The 19,942-nt window shown below is 50.2% G+C and overlaps 5 protein-coding genes and 1 pseudogene across 7 annotated transcripts; 3 read left to right on the top strand and 3 right to left on the bottom strand.

Annotated features, from left to right (window-relative positions):
• Positions 1 to 16: 16 nt before the first annotated feature.
• On the bottom strand, positions 17 to 1,319 carry LOC120456389. Of its 3 annotated transcripts, none has more exons than XM_039643218.2 (4): positions 1,167 to 1,319; positions 801 to 978; positions 395 to 607; positions 17 to 342 (listed from the first exon to the last, which is right to left on the bottom strand). In XM_039643218.2, the coding sequence occupies exons 1-4, from the start codon at positions 1,167 to 1,169 to the stop codon at positions 95 to 97; spliced, it is 642 nt and encodes a 213-aa protein (XP_039499152.1). In that variant the 5' UTR covers positions 1,170 to 1,319; the 3' UTR covers positions 17 to 94. The 3 variants fall into 3 exon arrangements, with proteins under 3 accessions (XP_039499152.1, XP_039499151.1, XP_039499150.1); XM_039643217.2 differs by having other exon boundaries at positions 1,217 to 1,289; XM_039643216.2 differs by having other exon boundaries at positions 1,077 to 1,272.
• A 73-nt stretch (positions 1,320 to 1,392) lies between these two features.
• LOC120456392 lies at positions 1,393 to 2,014 on the bottom strand. Its single transcript, XM_039643219.2, has 2 exons — positions 1,849 to 2,014; positions 1,393 to 1,787 (listed from the first exon to the last, which is right to left on the bottom strand). The coding sequence occupies exons 1-2, from the start codon at positions 2,012 to 2,014 to the stop codon at positions 1,477 to 1,479; spliced, it is 477 nt and encodes a 158-aa protein (XP_039499153.1). The 3' UTR covers positions 1,393 to 1,476.
• Positions 2,013 to 2,563, top strand: LOC120456390 (annotated as a pseudogene).
• A 571-nt stretch (positions 2,564 to 3,134) lies between these two features.
• On the bottom strand, positions 3,135 to 7,077 carry LOC120456380 (ER degradation-enhancing alpha-mannosidase-like protein 2). Its single transcript, XM_039643203.2, has 3 exons — positions 6,662 to 7,077; positions 5,472 to 6,600; positions 3,135 to 5,407 (listed from the first exon to the last, which is right to left on the bottom strand). The coding sequence occupies exons 1-3, from the start codon at positions 6,787 to 6,789 to the stop codon at positions 3,707 to 3,709; spliced, it is 2,958 nt and encodes a 985-aa protein (XP_039499137.1). The 5' UTR covers positions 6,790 to 7,077; the 3' UTR covers positions 3,135 to 3,706.
• A 128-nt stretch (positions 7,078 to 7,205) lies between these two features.
• Positions 7,206 to 19,298, top strand: LOC120456381. Its single transcript, XM_039643204.2, has 2 exons — positions 7,206 to 7,527; positions 16,150 to 19,298. The coding sequence occupies exon 2, from the start codon at positions 16,171 to 16,173 to the stop codon at positions 18,997 to 18,999; it is 2,829 nt and encodes a 942-aa protein (XP_039499138.1). The 5' UTR covers positions 7,206 to 7,527; positions 16,150 to 16,170; the 3' UTR covers positions 19,000 to 19,298.
• On the top strand, positions 8,063 to 16,032 carry LOC120456379 (WD repeat-containing protein 7). The gene is made up of 2 exons (XM_039643200.2): positions 8,063 to 8,639; positions 9,906 to 16,032. Exon 2 carries the CDS (start codon positions 10,001 to 10,003, stop codon positions 14,579 to 14,581), a length of 4,581 nt encoding a protein of 1,526 aa, XP_039499134.1. The 5' UTR covers positions 8,063 to 8,639; positions 9,906 to 10,000; the 3' UTR covers positions 14,582 to 16,032.
• Positions 19,299 to 19,942: the final 644 nt, after the last annotated feature.

The following is a 19,942-nucleotide window of genomic DNA, read 5'->3' as shown; positions in this document are numbered from 1 at the left end:
ATAGAACATGGCGCACTTTTTAAATTTTTAAAATTATTCAAACACTGGTCTTTAATCTGTTAATAACTATATTAGTTGGGCAAGTAATATTGGCTTATGTAGTCGTAGGAGTAGGTGCATTGGTTATGGTCACAGAGGATGGCGGAGGATCGACGGCCTTTCGTTGATCCCTAAAGAATTTGACCCATGCGTTCTTGTTGAGCTCCATTCCATCACAAAGTCCATACACCTGGGTAAAGCCAAAATAGGCCGCAACAGCTGCGACACCGAAGAGGGGAACCATTATGGCTAGTCCTCCCAGGCAGGCGAAAAATACCATGGACACGATGGTTAGGAGTGTACCTTAAAAAAAGGCTATTAAAACGTGATCTCAAGCTAACACCACCAAACGCACCTTCTAGTACCAGCAAACCAGTAAATGTCATAACCATGGTGGCTATTCCAAAACCAAATATTATGAGGAAGGGCAGCATGAATACAAGGCCACCAGCTAGCAGGCAGATGGCAACGTGTGGATTCCGGGTGCACCAGGCCGCGATGGCCTCCAGGAAATCATTTCCACCTAGCTCGGACATCACAAATTCTGCCAGGCGGCGCAATTGAAGCCCTACAAGATGGAAACTTTATGAGAAAGACAATTTGAAAGCTTTAACGTAAATCATAACAATTTGAGATACTCTCAAAATTAGCGGTGTGATACACAAACAGGTTTACAACCGTACAAAGCAGTAACAAATAACTGATTTTGGCAATAAGCAATTAAGCGCGTTTACAGATAGTACTTTAACTGGCGGACATACATGACTTGTAGAGAGTCTGTAGCAAGCTCTCTAGGAACTGGTCTCCAGTGAGGATTCCTGCACCACGATCGTCTGGGCCTTGTACCTTTGCGTGCTCCGGTTTGCTCTCTGTTCCTGATCCCACAGACTTCTTGGCGTTTGCGTCTTTGGCTGCTTTGCGAGCCTTGTTCGAGTGAGCCTGCAAAGTCGATCAAATCAGATCAATAATTAATATTATGTGACGTAAAGAACAGTAGTGATTAGGTGCCGGCTGGCGCTGAGTCCGTGAAACGCGACCTTTGACTTGCGATTCCGGCCGAATTGTACGGATTCTACGGATTCTTCCGAAGCCGCCGGAACTCCAACTTCAAACACACACACACCCACCATGTTGCGTGGCTACTGCGAGAATTTCAGGCGGTTGCTGTGCTCATTACCGGAGAAGGAGTCTGCTCCAGGTTCATTCGCCTGGTTGAAGCAACAGTAAATGAAAACAATATAAATAAACAAAAAATAATCGACGTCGCAGCCCTGATACAAAATCATCGAGGCAGTGTTGCCATCCTTTTTACTAAATTCGAATTAGACAAAATGTGTTTTTTTAATAACGATCTGAAGTGGTTGAAATTTGCATTTTAATCATAATAGATTTGTTTTAAGCAAATATAAACACTAAACTGCACTCATACTAAAGTGATTAGTGAAGCAGGAATCTGAGTCCGTTAAAAGGAGGTCGCGCCGTAATCCTCTCCGCGATCAAGCGCTCCCCGTGAACAGTCATGCCGCAGCGCAGTTTCTTGGCATGCAGAAAGTTCAGATCGGCGGCCCGCTCTCCACTTTTGAGCGGCAACCAGCCGTACACCTGCGATTCCAGGAGGGGAACCGCCTTCGCGAGCTGCCTTTGACGCTCCACATGCTTCTCGGGCCATGTGTGTCGCAGGTACCTTAAGGTATCCGCCGGCTGGCGTTGCTCATACTGGGCGTAAAACTTCCGGGTGAGCGGATGAACTGGAAGTCAGGAAAAGATCTCAGGACTAAGCGGTAGTGGAAGCAATGTTAAAAATAATACCTTGACTCACTGGAACAAAGGTTTCGTAAAGTCGGATGTGTCTGTTGGATCTTTGGATGAGCTCCTTTTCGAAGTCATAGGGCAGCGGTCGTGGATCCCCCTCGCGATGATCCTGTGCGTCGTCATTTTCCTCTCCCTCGTCGGTGGTTTCGAGTGCCGGTTTCATGCTCCCCCACGTTTACTTTCCTGCTCCCCGAAGGAGAGCTCTGTTTACGGAATTCCGGGCAATCCGTCCGCAACGCGTGGCGTGCTCGCTTCGTTTGACTGGCTGCGGACTACGCTGCAGCAAGGACACCTGTCCGTCCGCCCGACAATCCGTTTGCCTGCCGCCTGCTGCCTGCTGACTGCCTGGCTGTCTTTTCGTTTTGGCAGCAACTTGTACTCATTAAAGTTTTCCCATTGTTGCTGCATGGCAGGCAACGTTACCAATACTGTACACGCATCCCCACGACGCAACCCACGGAGCCCAAGGAGCCCAAGTTCCTGCTCCCAACTCCCTAACTTCCAACTCCCGGGGGGGTGTCGATGGTGTAGTGGTGTGACCCACAATCACAGTTTTGCCAACGTCAGAGGCGCCTGTCGGGCGGATTTACCCTGCAGTTGCTGTGGGCTGTCCACGATGTGTGCGATTGGGTCAGGAGAAAGTGAAAGGAAGTCAGCCAGTGATGAGACGGTGCACGGGTACTATTCAAGATTCCACTGGATTGAAGTATAACCAATAACCAAGGGTACCGAAGATGAAAGTCGCTAGTTTCTCCATGTGGCCACACACCAAAGTTCAGCGATTGGCCGCAACTGGGAATTATCTCGCTTGATGAAGGCAAAGGTTTAACATTTTAAACTATGTGGGATTACTATGCCTTCGCATCACTGCTTCCAACACCCAAAGGTTGGCTCCATTCATGTCGTTGGCGTAATTTGGTACAAGCCCAAAACCCGAATCCTTGAAGTAAACACCAATATCCCAAAATAAACCCATTCGAGCGATTGCCTTTGCGTGTCCAAACAATCGCAGCCACAAAATGATCTAGAGGTGGAGCAGGAGGTGGCCACCACATCCGGCACTTGGCCGCCGCAATTCTCAACATTCGTTTCGGGTTGTGCAACTCTCTCGATGTCGTCAATTTCAGCCTAATCGAATCTAATTGAATGCATAAATACGGAAATAAATCAATTTAATTACAATACAGCCAACAACAGTCAACAGTCATCGCAAATAGTTTACACGCACACAAACAGTCGAACCATAAATACGATTATTATAGTACACATATATAAATTTCTTTAAGCCTTTGTAATGTATTGAGAAAACCTCAAAAAGTTGTCGGTTTATATGCTAAATAAATTAATTGCCGGGCACAAGTAGGACCACTTGAGCTTTGGCACGCTACAGGGGTATTCGCACCTGATCGTAAGCTTTAATTTCTGAGGTGGGTTATCTTAGGTCCTATGCTAACTAAGCTAAGCTGCTAAGATTTGGAAGAAGAAGATTACTCAAGAAGTTTAAGTCACAAAGAATGCTGGTGAGATATTTATATTTAGACTATAATTTAAACACAAATGCAGGTCCAGTTGTAAATCGTTTAAATAAAAAAACTAAGCGTTATGTCCAGCACTACAAATATCATGATCGGTAACATTCCAGAGAACCGTATGAGATGAAGGTTCTCCAAGTGAATTGAGGTAAATTTGCTGCAAGACCTATTTTTCAATGGTGCAATTGAAAATAAAATAAAATCCGCGTAAGACTTATCTACATACATATACGGTTGCCCAGTCACCAGAGCGATGACCCCTAAGTAACTAAATACATATCTACAGATCAGTCGTGTTTAGCTTTAGTAAGGTGCTTGCAAAGCTACAGTGCTTCCGGATAAAAGTCCCGATAAGCGAATCCCTCAATGTACTCCGGCCGGTGGCAGGCGAACAGATGGTGGGGCAACTCCTTGTGGGCGTGCTTCTCCAGTGCCTTGCGCGTCTTTTCCAGCAGCACGGCCTCGTCAAACTTGACCCGCTGCACGGTGGTCTTCCGCAGGATGGTCTCCACAAACTGCGACCACACGGAGCCCGACTCCTCTTGTCCCAATCCCGAGCCGTTTTCGGCAAGCTTTCCTTTTTGAATTTGTGTCGACTGCTTCGCTTCCTGGCTCGGCTCCTGCTGCTGTGCCTTCGCCGCCATCTGGGCTTGGGTCTGAGCGTAGACTGTGGACGCATCTGCTTTGTGGGTCTGAGAGTCCGCAGTGGCTTCTGTCTTCTTGGGTGGCGGAATGTCCTGCATGAGGGTCTGCAATCGGTCCACTGTCTCCGCCATTCGTTTCCGAAAGTCCACTATTCGACGGGCGTAGCTGAAGAGGGCTCGCTCCTCCGCCAACTTAAGTGGCCTTTTCCGTGCTTCCTGACTTAGTTCTGCGGCTTCCAGCAGTGGGTGAATGCGTACGCCAGCCTCCGAAGTGCCACTGAGGTAGATTCGGATAGCGAATTCCTGCATGGCCGTAGTATTCACCATGGCAATGGCATAAGCATTACGTGCTTTCATAATAACTTCTCGTATATTAGCCAATTGGGGCGAGGAGGCATTGGACACATTCGTTTCGAGATCTTGCGGATTTATATGCTCCAAGTGAGCCGATTTATCCAGGCTGTCCAGCACCTCAGTCAAATGACTGGGTATCCGGGCACTGTCCGTCTGGAATGTTAGCAAGCCCAATCCTTGTATCAGTTGGATATTGGCCGCATATTGCTGCTCCAGTTCGTACAGCTGCCAAAGGGATCTCATTCGAGACTCATACTCTTTCTGGGCACCTATGCCCAGTACACTAGTCATATTAGTATCGTACATTTGCAGGCCCCGTATAAAGGCCACATCCATGGTATAGTTGGCCATGAAGGTCCTTACATAGTTAAGCGCTTCGGAGGCGCTTGCAAAATTCTCCCGTCGCTGCGCAAAGAATTCATCCAGATCGCTGACGGTCAACTGGTTTCGTGCCACCACGTTTCTGTGGAGACTCTCGTTTAGCTCCCGCTCCTCGCGTATCTGCTCGAAGTTGCTCACCAGCAGATCGCCGGCGGGCTGTTGAAACTCGTCGAACACCTCGATATCTACGGCCATAGTAGTGCTGGTGCCGGATTGCTCGCGTCCCTGCGCTTTTCCAGATTCCTGCGCCTGCTCATTCTCCTGCTCCTTGTTATAAAAGTCGTGGTTCTCTGCGTGACACTGGGGCACCCACTGTTCCTGAGCAGCTACTTGACGCTTTTTGCTCCTCTCCAATATCGCCCGTGGACTAAAGCGCTGTAGATCTAGGGAGGTGTAAATGTCCTCGTTGTGGGCGTGGCAACAGTGGAGGGCTGACATGTCCATGGGATGAGCCTCGGTGTTGAATATGTAGGCCCCAGCCTGTACCACGCACACATCATCCTCGGTGGACAGCAGCTCGCCCCCAGAGCCATCGTTGTGTAGGAAGTTTTCCTCGTCAAACAGCAGATAAAGATATTTGCTTGTTTCCGCCAGGAAGAATGACTCCATGCGATTCTCCTTTTCATGGGTGACAACATTGCGAATCTGGAAAATGAAGCCACAACAATTACAGTGGAAACTTGGAAAACTTGTTCACAAAACTTCTTACCGTTGCATATCCGCATTTGGTTTTAGCACTGAACTCCAAGGTCTCTAGCATGTGCTCACCAAACTCCAAGAGATACTCGTTGCCTGTGGCTCGGTAGAGATACATAGCTGACTCGATCAGCTCCGGTCGCAGGGGGTACACCTCCCGATTCGGCGATGCCTCTCCAGCAGCGATGTTATAAAACTCTGGCAGGAAGCCGTACTTCTTCCAGACGCCAATGTACCTTGAGATGGTGCGCAAGGCCGGCTCCGTGTCGCCAATTATGCTCAGGATGCCGGGCCAAAACGCCTCCAGGGACTGAAAGACGGGAAGGGTGACGTGGCCTTTGTTCATGCCTACCCACACGTACCAGTCCTCCTTGCGCATGTACTTATCAATAGCCGCACGAGCCTCATGAAATAGCTCCAATAGTTCCGGCCGATTGAGCAGGACAGATGCCTTTACCAGGTATTCAAAAAGCGAATCCACGCCAGCTCCGATTCCAGAGTCTAGGGCGGTCCAACGACCGCTCTGCACGTCGATGTGATTGCCAAAGAGCCCAATGGGCGAGCGATATGCCCATAGTGCATGCACCGCCTGCATAGCAACCTCCTCGTAAATGCTGTTCCCGGTTAACCGGCTTAGGGTGCCAAATTCGATGAGGAATGTCCCCACGCCCGCAGTACACGTTACGGAGGTCTCCCCTTTGGGCACGCCATAGCGCAGGTTGACCGTGCCATAGGGCATCCCCGTGTTCGTGACAAAGGCTGGCAGCAAACGTCGGGCCACATCCTCCGCCAGTCGCAGCAGAGGTCCCTTGCAGGGCCATCCTTGCTCTAGCTCTACCCCAGCCCGCTTGGAGAGCAGATGCGCGGATAGCAGTCCGCCCACGATGCGGATGTTCGTCTCGAACACGGACACGTTGATGTCTCGGTCGAAATCCATCTTCTCCTCGAGCAGTCGGGCCGCGCGCCGGAATTCCGTGAAATTACCCATTGTGGCCAGCGTGTCCAGGGCGTCGATCAGGGTCAGGGAGTAGCTGCCCCAAGTGTCGTGGCCGTCGCAGGTCAGGGGACGGAGCTCATCGTAGTTGGAGGCGTGGCGCAAGTAACCATCGTAGGCGTGCTGGAACATGCGGCGCACATCCTCCCTGCAAATTGCAGCGCTCGTTAGGATTAGTATGTCCGAGTTAGGCTCGAGACAAGACCCACCTCAGTTCCAACTTTCTTGCCTTGGAATACTGCTTCTGGCCGCTGACAACGCCGGTGGACAGCAGGAGGAGGAGTCCCGCGCAGATGAGAGTGCATTTATAGCCGGTGTTTTTGGTTTGCTGCTGCATCGTGGGACTGTCAATTAATCAGGGCCGCTAATTCAATTATGGGCATGGTCAGCGTTCCATAGCCAGCGTGGATGTGGGATGTGTGGAAGTCAAATGCGGCTACGTTGTCGCAAAATCACAACAAGGGCTGTTTCGGAGGTGGCTTCGACCAGCGAATACCCTACGCATTGTCTTTTGTTGCGTGCTTTTTGTGGACGGCCTAGAGAAACAAACGGGCAAAAGAGCACAAACCAAAGTGCCTTTTTAAGGTAACATCGAACAACGAATATGTTAGCAAACACTGTGTTCTACGCTTGTACTTAAGTACGTAAATTTCACCCACAAGCCGCCAACAATCGGATATGCCGTGCCGTAGAGTGCAATCAGCTGTTGCCGATCGAAGAACTATCGGAAGGGTGGTCAGATCGCATTTGGATGGTGGCCACCGCTTGTAAAAGAATACAACAGTGAAGAACGGCCTAAAAATCAGCGCGGCAGTATTGAAAGCGGGCTTAAAACATTAAACGCCAATCAATATAAGATATCATCAAGTCTGTGCTGAAAAATATACCGATTGTTGGTGGCTGCTTTGCGCGGCACGCGCGCCTTTTATTCTTTTATTCGCGCCGAGTTGGCAGCACGAATCAGTGTTTTTTTTTTTGGCCATTCAAAAGTGTGTGTTTGTACGGGTGAAAGGTGTTTTAAATTCAAAATATTTAGCGAAACGGCCGCCTGCAATAGAAGCAACTGTACCCAGTGGTAAGTAAATGCCTAATGCTCCTGTTTTACACCCGGACATCTTCCGGATGAGCTGACCAAGCAAGTCGCAGTCTTTGTTACGGCTCCGACTGCGGATTGCCGTTCTGTCGATGAGCAGCGATGGTTTCTGTTTCGGTTTCGAAACATGCTCCGCGGGGGAAAACCCTGAAAAGAGGTCCATTATCTCCTCGCGGGGTCAGTGCATCACGGCCTATGTGCCTTTTGTACCCGGTGAAAGGCCTCCCTATAAAAGTAATCGCGTATGGTCAATTGTCCGTTGGGCGAAAAGTAACAACATTGTGGGACAAAACGTGCGGGATTGCTTCTGGATGAGCAGAAACCATATCGAAACCGTCGCTTTAACCAGTAGACATAAGCGTGTGCCATTTGGCGTCTGGAAATCGTGTTTCCACCCAGTTATTTGCAAATTTATAAACAATTAAGGGAAAATATTAAATTTTTGGGCCAGGGCTGTCGCCTCTCGCATGGCATCGATATCAGAGCGCCCGGAGCTGCGGTTGCAACCCTGTCCGCTCACGCAAACCTATCGAAAATTTTTACCCCACGGTCGATAAAATATTTTCGTTGCTTTTTTTCACAGTCGTGTACAAAAAAAATAATAGGAAATAGCAAGTAAATTGAAAATACAGTGGAGTGTTTTGATCCCGTGGAGTGCAGATTCCAGCGGAAAGTGTGTGCAACAAATATGAGCAGTACGCAAAAGTGGCCAGCAAAAGCAATAACAAAGTAGCAACAGCAACGCAACGTGTGTGTGTTGTAAGCAATCTGTACAGCGGAAAGGTGTTTGTGTGTTGGTGTGCTCGGGGGGTGGTGTGCGTTTCGCCCGTCCCGTGTCCATAAATTAGAATCGAATCGAATCGAAATCGACATTGAAGTCCGCTGCTCCGCCACCGCGATGTCCGTCGACCAGGATCAATAAGCACCGTCACCACCAGTAGCTGACCATCATAAAGTTCTCCATATCGAGAGCAGACTGACTCGGGACTCGGAATCGAATTCGGAATTGGACTTGGAGTCGGAATCGGAATCGGAATCTATAGCGGAGGAATCACGCGCGGCAGCCAGCCCAATACGGAAAACTGCTGAAAAATGTTAGCTAAATGCCCAGTTATCTACAATTATTGTGGCTCTTCCCTGTGTGCGTGCCCAGTGTAAGGGTGTGTGGGTGTGTGTGTGTGCGTGCGATAGCAGAGGCAAAATCCGCTCAAATTGCGATGCCAAATTGTCGCCCAATTAATTGATCTTTCAATTGGCGACAGCGGGCGCCTTTGCATGTTCCCTGCACCGCACGAAACCCGATATACATGTGTATATCCGTGGATCGCTTCTCTGGTTTTGCCACTGTCGCCCACCGCACATATTGTATAACCCTTGTTTATCTTTGGACATTCCAATTCCGAGGTGCCGAGGTGGAGTGGAGTACAGTGGAGGCTGCCCAAGGTGGACACACGTGCAGATAAGGTGCCCGGGGCGGGAAGGAGAACGAGTGTCACTTGTGAGGCGGCCTTATCTTAAGAGAGCTTTGCAGGTCACACCGACCGATATATTCACTTACCAACTAGAAGGGGAAAGCCCAGTGAAGAATTCATCAACACGATAAAGTCAGATTTCTAGAAGATTGACACATTTATAACACACATAAATCACTATCAGGCCAGATAACTTGCTCGCAAGACTCCAGACCCAGACTCTAGCCTTGCCACATAATCTATCCATAAAAATAGGAAGTTCTTATCTTATCGTTTACTCTAAGAGAAAATCTCTATAAATACTTTCGTATTTACAAACCAATTTATAAATCTCCTATAAATGTTCTTAGTTGCCAAAATTTTGCAGCTAATGATAGAATTATAGACATAAAAAGTGTCGCCAAGGGTAGAATTTGTTTTCCCTTTAATCTTTCATATAATGTTTACACTTGGCATAAGTTGTAAATGTAAACCTCGCTTAGTTAGATTTCGCTTCTTGCCAAAGAATCTGTTTAAACAATTAAGCAGGAAATGAGAAACGGAGCTTGTTCAATAAACATTAGGTAACATTACCCCTTTGGGATTCTTCCTTTCCAATAAGAGTGCCATATACATTCTGTTTTCAGTTCATATTGGATAGGTGTGGGTTGTGGTTATAGCTGCTAATAGCTGCTTGGAAACCAAGTAAAATAAAATGATGATGAGAAATAAGAAGTTTAGAAAGACCTTGGGTGAGTCACTGATTAGCAGCTTTCACTGTAACACTGTATCCACGCACTCAAACCCGATCCAAACTGGAGTACTAACGCACACAGGGGCCGCCCCACACATAATCCACATCCACTAGGTGGACGTGAGCAAATGTTTACTCAATAACAATTCTTACAGAGCCCGCAGTAGCAGGGAGCAGAAGGAAGCCGGCGGAGGAGGAGAAGAAGGAGGAGAAGGAGAGCCACCACAAAAATTGGGTAAAGCGCACCACCATGGTGAGTACCAATCTGGTGGTGCCTGTGGTGCTGTGGGGACCCACGGCGCCCACGCACTGCATCTCTAGCGTGTTTCTCTCGGACGATCAGTTCACCCTGGTCACCGGCTGCTACGATGGACAGATCTGCCTTTGGCAAGTGGAGCCCACCACCCTCAAGATGTCACCGCGCTGCCTCTTGGTGGGCCATTCGGCGCCCGTATTGTGCTTGGTGCGTGCCTCGCTTCTGCCCGAGAACAACTTCCTGGTCAGCTCGTCTGAGAACGGAGAGATGTGCACCTGGGATCTGACGGACGGCAAGTGCATGGAGGCGGTCAAGCTGCCGCAGGTGCACACCCAAATCCAGAGCTACCACACCGCCAACAGCGAGGATGTGCGCCTCTTCTGCATTGGCTACTATGCCGAAATCATGGTCATGGACCCGTTTAGTCTAGAGGTGATCTACGTGCTCAGCTCGAAAGTCAAACCGGATTGGATATCCGCTATTCACGTACTGCGGCCCATGCGTCGTAAGGATGATGTAGTGTTGGCCATCACCACTACCGGAACCGTGAAGGTCTGGACTCTGACGGGTAATGAAAACAAACACGCGGAGCCGATCTACGAGAACGAATCCAAGGAGATACGCTGCCTGAATGCCATCACCATGAATTGCTGCGCCCAGAACCAGCGCACAGTGCTCTTAGTGTGTACTAAATACTGGCAGATCTACGATGCCGGCGACTTCACCGTACTCTGCTCCGTAATTGCACCGGCAAGGGAACGTTGGCAGGGCGGCGACTTCATCACCTCCGATCGGGTAATGCTCTGGACAGATGAGGGAAAGGGCTACTTGTATAAGCTGCCCGCGAACTGCATTCCCGACAACAAGGAGTTCCACTCCAAGAGTGTCGTCAGAGATGCACCCTATCTCTACTACGTGTTGCAACACGCTGGCGATAAGGTGCTGTCGTGCCCCCCGGCAATGAAGTTGCTTCAGGGCGCCGGTGGTCAGCACAATCTTCTGCGCGGCGACTCCGAGGGATACATCTCTGTTTGGAATGTGCCGGAGGTGCCGTTAGACAATATTAGCATACTGCAGGCCAAACAGATGCCGCCACGAGTCCTTAAGCCGCACGTGTGCACTTCGCTGGTCGAGGCGTGGTCCATAATGGATCCACCGCCCGTGGGCATCCTGGACCAGCTGTCCCGCATCACAGAGTCGCCGGTGAAGCTTACCTCGAGTATCTATCTGCCACAGCAGAGTCGCCTGGTGATCGGACGCGAGGATGGCAGCATTGTCATAGTGCCAGCCACCCAGACAGTGATGATGCAGCTGCTGGTGGGCATCAAGCAGAACTTCAGCGATTGGCCCTCGCACCAGATCCTCTACGGTCATCGTGGAAGGGTCAACTGCCTGCTGTGCCCCTCGATGATTCACTCGCGGTACGAGAAGTCGCATCTACTCTCCGGTGGCATCGATTTCGCCGTGTGTCTGTGGGATCTGTACAGCGGCAGCTTGCTGCATCGGTTTTGCGTGCATGCGGGAGAGATCACACAACTGTTGGTGCCGCCAGAGAGCTGTAGTCCAAGAATCCTGAAGTGCATATGCTCGGTGGCCTCGGACCATTCCGTTACGCTGGTGTCCCTTCAGGAGCGCAAGTGTGTGACCCTGGCGAGCAGACATCTGTTTCCGGTGGTCACCATTAAGTGGCGTCCCCTGGACGACTTTCTAATCGTAGGCTGCTCCGATGGCAGCGTGTACGTGTGGCAAATGGAAACGGGTCATCTCGATCGAGTGCTGCACGGGATGCTGGCAGAGGAAGTGCTTTCAGCTTGCGATGAGCAGGCGGAGGATGGCGGCTCGGGAGGCGGCGGCGGCGGTTCCAATGGTGCATCTGCCAGCGAGATGGGCATGGCCAATCCTGCAGTGCACTTCTTCCGTGGCCTGAAGTCGCGCAACATGAATGCAATCCGGCATGCTACCCAGCGTGGGATTACACAACTCCAGCAACTTCAGGGCCACAATCAAGGAAACTTCGATTTCCTGATGAAGCACCGCAGTAATCCTCTGGTGATCCAGGGTCTTCGCACAAATCCCAAGGATGCGGAGAGCCACATCCTTTTCTTTGACATCGAGGGACTGATCTTCGAATTGCACAGCGAGGAATACGCACAGATGACACCAGCTACTTTGGAATCACTTGGTGTCCACCTGCAGAATCCCAAAGATGGCAAGTCAATGCATTTGGATGCCAGCAAGAAGATCGGTGACTTCTTCAACAAAGTGAAGAACAAGGCCGTGGATGTGGAAAAGATCCTGAAGGACAAAGACAAACATGGACTGGTGCAGAAATTCAAGGAGAAAACTGAGATTGTCGAGAAGAAAGTGCAGGCGAAGGTGGAGAGCCTGCAAAAGGCAGTGGAGCCGCACGAAGAGCAGCAGGATCTGAAAAGCAAAATCGCTTCCAAGATGGAGGTTACGCACGTTATGGAGGTAGCCCAGCTACTTCTTTCGCTGCTCCATTCTTGGGGCCTGGATCCACACCTAGATAAGATGTGCGAGACGCGCTTGGGCCTGCTTAGACCCATTGTGCCCATCTCATACGGCGTGCTTTCCAAGGCCGGCTATATGTCTCTGTTGCTGCCCACATGGCAGAACAACTATGCCATACCGCCGGGCATCCAACTACCCTCCAGTTCCAAGAAGCGCCCGCTGCCCGAGGAGTTGCAGCGCCTGGAGCATCTCACGGCTGTTTTTACATCCCGTCTGCATTGGGAGCTCAGCACTACGTTGACCACCAATCATATTCTCGCTCTGGTGGCCATGTCCAACACGCTGCTATCGATGAGCGCGGCCTCCTTTCTGCCGGACAGCGAGAAGCACAAGAAGCTGCAGCGCTTGGCACAGCGCACGGACTCCACATTGAGCAACGAGGAGGAGCGCGAGGAGCTGATGGCGCATCACATCTCCCAGATCAAGCACGCCTGGAGCCTGCTTGCTACCCACCATTGCTTCCTGTTGCCGGATAAGATTGAGGCCCTGGAGCCAAAGAAATTCAAGCGCCCGCAGGTGGAAATGATGGTCAAACGCTGGCAGCATCACTGCATAGAGATCAGGGAGGCGGCACAGCAGATCCTCCTGGGCGAGCTCACCCGGATGGGCAAGAAGGGCCGCAAGCAGCTAGTCGAGAGCTGGGCACAGTATCTGCCACTCTACACGCACACGGAGCCCATTGTGGGTGCCCAACAGCAGTTGGCCCTGATAAGTCAGCCGGCGGGCGGAGGAGCTGGTTCGGGATCGGGTGGCAATGGAGGAGTGGGTGTTGGAGGCTCCGGTGGCGGTGGTGCCGGGAATGGTAGCGGAGCAGGTGGCAGTGTTCCAGGCGGAGATCCCCACCAAGATGAAGACTATGAAGAGGAGGAAGAGGAGATTATACGCAAACCATCCAGCTTGTCGGAGTTGAAGCGCAAGCAAACAACGGCCGTAATCCTATTGGGCGTTATAGGAGCAGAATTTGGACAGGATATATCCCAGGAGTCGCCAAATCACCGTGGAAGTATTAGCTTGGCCACGGGAGCCAATCTAACCACTGGAGTTGCTGGCGGGGAGCGCCGCAAATCCAGCGTAGTGGAGGGTTTCGGCATAGCCAACAATCTAGCCCGTCTCACCTCAATGGCCCTGGCCCACCTGCTATACGCACCACCATCGCCCAAGCTACCACAATACACTCCACTGCGTCGCGCCGCCATTGATCTGCTGGGTCGCGGTTTCACCGTGTGGGAACCCTACCTGGATGTGTCCAAGGTGCTGCTCGGCCTGCTGGAGATATCGTGCGAGGGCAAAGCAGTGCCAAATCTGAACTACAAACTCCCACTTACCCCGCAAGCGGATGCCTGTCGCACCGCCAGACACGCTCTGCGCTTGATAGCCACCGCTCGGCCGGCGGCGTTCATCACAACGATGGCGCGCGAGGTGGCCAGATACAATACGATGCAGCAGAACGCGCAGTCCATCAACACGCCGCTCACCCAGTCCGTGCTGCACAAGGCCAAGGGCGAGATACTGCAGTGCGTTGAGATGCTGATCGACAAGATGCAGTCGGAGATCGCCGGCCTTCTGGTGGAGGTGATGGACATCGCCCTGCACTGCGTGGACGGCAACGAGCTGAAGAGCCGCGGCCTGGCGGAGCTCTGTCCCGCCATCTGCAAGTTTAACCAGATCTCGCACTGCGCCCAAACACGGCGCATCGCCGTGGGCGCCAACAGTGGCAACCTGGCCATCTACGAGCTGCGGCAGAACAAGTGCCAGATGATACCGGCCCACACGCACCCGATCACCTCGCTGGCCTTCTCGCCGGACGGCAAGTACCTGGTCTCGTACTCCTGCGCGGAGAACCGCCTCTCCTTCTGGCAAACGTCGACGGGGATGTTCGGATTGGGCCAGTCGCAGACGCGCTGTACAAAGGGCTACTCCACGGCCCCCATTCCGGATGTGTCGCGGCTGAATCCGATGCGCCTGGCCAAGCTGGTGTGGATCAACAATCGCACGGTGACACTCATGCTGGCCGACGGCTCCGAGACGCGATTTAATGTCTAAGCAAGTGTCTACTGAACGATGACGATGGAGGAGTCCTGCGGGATGTATACCCTGTTATTTGGCAATCAGTGCGGCCTTCAGCGCAGCGCTTCGGAGGAGCAGAACGAGGAGAACAAGGAGGAGGACGAGTCGGCGGTGGAGCAGGAGGAGGAGCTGGGGGAGCAGAAACGACAAAACAATAATTATTCGAAAATAAAAGTGCGGTAATGTACGGCGTTTCGTTGAATAGTTAAGGTAATGGAAACGAAGAAAAGCTTAGCAACATTAAGTCGAAACGAAAAAGAAAAAGAAAACAAAGCTGGGGCAAACGAGAAGCTAAGCGAAGTTGGTTCAAGCGAAAATTCACAACACATTTTGTTATTTATTTATATACTTACCCTATATATCTGTATCTGTATCTGTATCTGTATCTAATCCGTATCTGTATGTATTTTAATGTATTACACGATTTTAATATGCCCCTTATTCCCCCCTTTCTGCGTCCATTTTAAATTTTAGTGCCTAACTTTTACCCATACTCTTAGAACACGTGTTTCTGTTTCCGTTTCTGTTTCTGTTTCTGTTTGTCGTTAATTTCCCATGCGGAAAAAAGAAAAACTAAATCCAAATATTAACAAAGTAAACAACAATTAACCACATGCAAGCAAACAACAACTACACGAGAAAAACAAAGGAAATGAAAAACGCAAAAAAAACAAAGAATGAAAAGCTGTTATTATGATTACACAACTATTATTATTACAATTGTATGCTACTATTATTATTATTATTATTATTGATATTTGTTATACCTAATGTATTGTTATATATATATATCTAAAATAAACCTAAACAAATGTATTGAGCAAAGTAACGAAGCGAAAGCCAAGCAACCAGAGCAAAAAACGAAAATCGAGGAGTAAATAACTAGTGAGCGAAGAGTTTTTTTTTTATACACTACATTATAAACATTGTAACTCCCATATAACTTATTCTTTCGATGTTATATTTCTGCTAAAGCCTGTGTAAAAAGTCTTATTGTCTTATTGCTGACACAGTTCAGTTGCAGCGCAAATGTGCATCGATAGGATTGCAGAACGTGGAGCCTAGGAAGCCACCTGGTTGGTCAACTGGTAACCTGCTTACAGAAATGCCTGCAGCTGTACGGGAGAGCTACTTATCCTAACTATAGAAATAATGCATACTTATATATATATACCCAACTGAATTTGCAATATGTGTTCGTTTACGTATCCAATACAACACAGCAAACACACGTGTACCATGTGAGAGAGTTAATTGAATTTGTGCTTCATTTCAATTGCGAATTATATATATACACATATATATTTACAAGCATACTTATATACGAGATCCTTCAATCAAAGTATTACACACACAAAAGAAACGAAGCAACTACAACAATTATGTACGGAGTATACAACAAATAAAGTCAAAGAAACATCTGCAAATCCCTGTTCCCTGTGCTTTCCATTGGTGGGGGCAACGCTGCTGCTGCAGCAGCCATATATTACATGGTTATAGTCGCCTAGATTCTCACCTCAAAAACTGTGCTCCTTGAATTTCAGCTCTCCGGTCGCCCAGTGAGAATGTCCGTCGCCGTAGCCCACAAAGGACGGGGCAGGAAGGCAGCAGCTGCCGTATCCGCCTCTGCAATCCGTAGGCAGTCCGCGCCCAGCGAGGAGGATGAGGCCATTGACGTCCGGCCGATGGAGCACGACGATGAGATCAATCGCGATGATCTCGATCTCGACGACGGCGACGAAGAGCAGGAGGATGAGGAGGAGGAGCACGTCGACGAAGAGGACGACGAGGAGGAGGAGCCGGACAGCAACGAGACCAGCGAACCGGAGGAGCAGGTAGAGCCACCGGCCTTCAGCCTAGCGACGCTGGGACTGCAACGCGTGGGCAGCGCCCCGCCGCCCAAGCCCAAAGTCCAGAAGGCACCCATCCTGACCCTAAACGCCCGCGGAATGCCCGCTCGCATACGTAAGAGGAATCGTCTCTTCTACGACGAGAACATCATCAACGATGATAAGCCGCTGCGCATGAGCTTGGCACCCAAGAAAATGCCCGGCCGACCACCGCTGTCCGCCAGTGGAGGAGGCTCTGCCCAGAAGATCCCGCTCACCCCATCGAAGGTGCTGAAGAAGCGCAAGGGCGTGGTCTCCCGCTACATGCGTTCCAGCGAGCAGGCATCCAACTCCAATTCGGCCAGCATTCAGCAGCAGCAGTTGGGCAAGCACAAGAAGACGCCATCCAAGAGTCAGTCGGTGGGCAGCAAGCTGGGCTCCGGAGGACTGAAAACGGGACGGGGTGCCCATTTCATTGGCAAGGGTGCCGCTGCAGCGGCGGCTGCAGCAGCGGCTGCCGAGGAGGAAGCCAGCCAAGCGGAGGCTGCTGCGCTGGCGAACAAGCGATTGGGCCAGTCCATTGGCCTGCGGCTGCGCAATCTCCTCAAGCTGCCCAAGGCGCACAAGTGGGCCATAGCCGAGTGGTTCTACTCGTACATTGACAAGCCACTCTTCGAATGCCGCGACGAGTTCATGAACCATGTTAACGAGCTGGCGCCCAGGCTGGGCACCCGCAGCCTCAATCGCCACGAGTGGGTGAACATTAGGCGGAGGATGGGCAGGCCGCGGCGCTGTTCCGCCAACTTTTTCAGTGAGGAGCGCAAGGAGCTGGACCGCAAACGCCAGCTGATCCGCACCCTGCAATCGCGAAAGCCAGGCGAGTTCAAGGACTCAATGTTGCTGTCTGACATGCCGGAGAAGATACCCATGCCACTGCCGCTGGGCACCAAGGTCACTGCGAGATTAAGAACTCCCCAGGACGGGATCTTTGCGGGCACAGTGGCCGCCTACGACTCAGTGAACGCCATGTACCGAGTGACCTTCGAACGGCCCGGCTTGGGCACCCATGCCATCCCAGACTACGAGATTGTGTCGGAGAACTTTCACGAGATGCTGCCGCTGCACAGCTTCACCAAAGACTTCCGGCCGAACCTGATGAGCATCTATCAAACGAATAATCTCGGCTTCACCACCAATCTGGGCTTCACCGCTAATCTGACCAACAACTATCTGCAGAAGAAGGACAAGGGAGTCAGCGGCGCAGGAGCGGCATCGGGAGCGGGATCGTACTACTCCAAACCGCAGAAGCATCTGGCCAGCAATAATGCGGCTGCGCGAAATGCGCTCAGCATGAAGCTGAACAAGAGCGATCCTCTGCTGGGACAGGATTCGGTGGGCGAGAGTCCCATACGGCAGCAGTTGGCGCGGCATCACGCCTACTCCAGCACGCTGCTGGAGCATCTGGTGCGGCTGGAGAAGTACATTGCGGTGAAGGCGGATCGTATACAGCGGCTGAACAAAATGAACGCCACCGCCGAGCTGGCCATGGGCGAGATGATAAGCCAGGACGAGAATGGTGATCGCCATCGCCGACAGATTGCAGACAACTTTCAGCGGCAGTATGCCTTCAATATCGTGTCCATCGAGCGCATCAACGGCGAGCTTATGTTCGAGCTAACCAAGGTGCAGGAGATGTCCTCCAGCCTGACACGCAATCCCAATGTCCAGGCCATGATCTCGCCAACATATTTGCGCGAAGAGTGCCGCGCCAAGGCGTCGCAAACGGTCGACGAAATCAACAAGGGTATGGTAAAGAATACGCGGATGATAAAGCTGCTGAAGAACCTCACCACGCTGCTGATCGTGACCCAGAATCTCGGCGGCGACTGTGACGTGAGCGAGGTTAACAAGGTGCTCGAAGGCTGCCTCGAGGAGGTGCGCAGCAATCTATTCTGCAGCGAGAACAGCGAGGTGTTCCAGAAGAGTGTCCAGGTGCGACTGGAGTACATAGCCATGGATATCAGCAGAAGCTTGGAGGAGAGCAGCTTGAATCGCCTGGCGGATGGCAACGATGACATGAAATCGCTGAAGTCCGAGGAGGAGATGGATGAGGATCATGTGCAGGATCACAAGCATGGGGAGGATGAGGAGGAGCCCGCCGCAGACACCTCCAAGACGAAAGCGAAAGCCAGGCCAAAACCGGCTGAAGCCAAGGATCACAGCGAAGAAGTTGACAAGAAGGAGCTGGATAACCAGCACATGGACACAGACACGGAGAAGGATGAGAAGCTGGAATCCGACGGGTCGGAAAATGCAGAGTATGTGAACCAGCAGCGGCCAGACACAGAGGATCAGGACACAGAGGAGCAGCACCTGGACCACGAGGAGCAGTCACTCAATCCGGCTGTCACCGAGGACACGCAGATCACCATCGAGTCGATGAAGGAATCCGATGAGGAGTTTCAATCGGCCCCCGAAACCGAGGAGGACGACATGGTCGGCTTGGAGCCCCTGATCATGGAAGGAGAGGAGGAAGAGGAGTTTGTGTACGAGAAGCAGCTGTAGAGAATTACCTGATGGCAAACACCCTCATCTTTCTGGCTGGCCGTTACCCTAGGAACAGGATTAAGTGAAAAGTTTTCAATAACGCGTTGCAATAGGAAATGTAACAAAACAATCCGCATAGCTTTCTGACTCTATCGTTTTTTTTTTTAATAACTGCGACTTTGTAAGAAAGTGTATTTACGAATTCAAAGAAAGCATTGGTACTTTGAAATGTTTTTAAGTATGGCATTGACTTTGTGAGAAAGTTTAATAACAAATTTATAGAAAGTCTTCAATAAACAGGACAAAAAAAGAACGCTTTTTCACTGGTTTTTGGGCAAATCCCCTTTTTTTTGGACTGGAACGCCTTGACTTCCCATTTTGACCAATATTTTTGGGCATAACACTTAAATTAGATAAAAATACATATTTTTCGAAGGCTTTTCATCACAAAATTCTTGAAAATCGTCACACATTCAGAATAAGTACTGCTTTGGTCCTCAAATTAAACCAGCTAAATATGCCTATCAAATTTTGACTGATTTTGACAAAAAAAAATTTTTTTTTAAATTTAGAATTTTTTGTAAGGGGTACCATCATAATTTTTTTTGCGAAAAATGGCAAAATTGAACATTTTAATCTGTGAACGCCATCCGATGGGGAATTTAAGTGCGAGTTCAACGATATATGACATTCCATATTTAGACGCTTTCTTCAAATTTTGTAAACAAAAAACGAATAATTTTTTGACAGAAAATGAGGAATAGGCAAAAATAGATATTTTTCGGAGGGGTTTTCATCATAACTTTCTTGAAAATCATCACACAGCCATAAAAATTACTTTTTTGTGCAGCTTTTAATCCAAACTAACGATCCATATCACATTTTGTACGATTTTGAAAAAAAAAAAAATTTCCAAAATTTTGCATTTTTTGTAAGGGGTACCATCATCATTTTTTGCGAA

This window comes from Drosophila santomea, chromosome X (genome assembly GCF_016746245.2).
Source record: "Drosophila santomea strain STO CAGO 1482 chromosome X, Prin_Dsan_1.1, whole genome shotgun sequence".
NCBI classification, from domain to species: domain Eukaryota; kingdom Metazoa; phylum Arthropoda; class Insecta; order Diptera; family Drosophilidae; genus Drosophila; species Drosophila santomea.
Note: the sequence above shows the minus strand (reverse complement) of the source record. Positions and strands in the feature narration are given on the sequence as shown.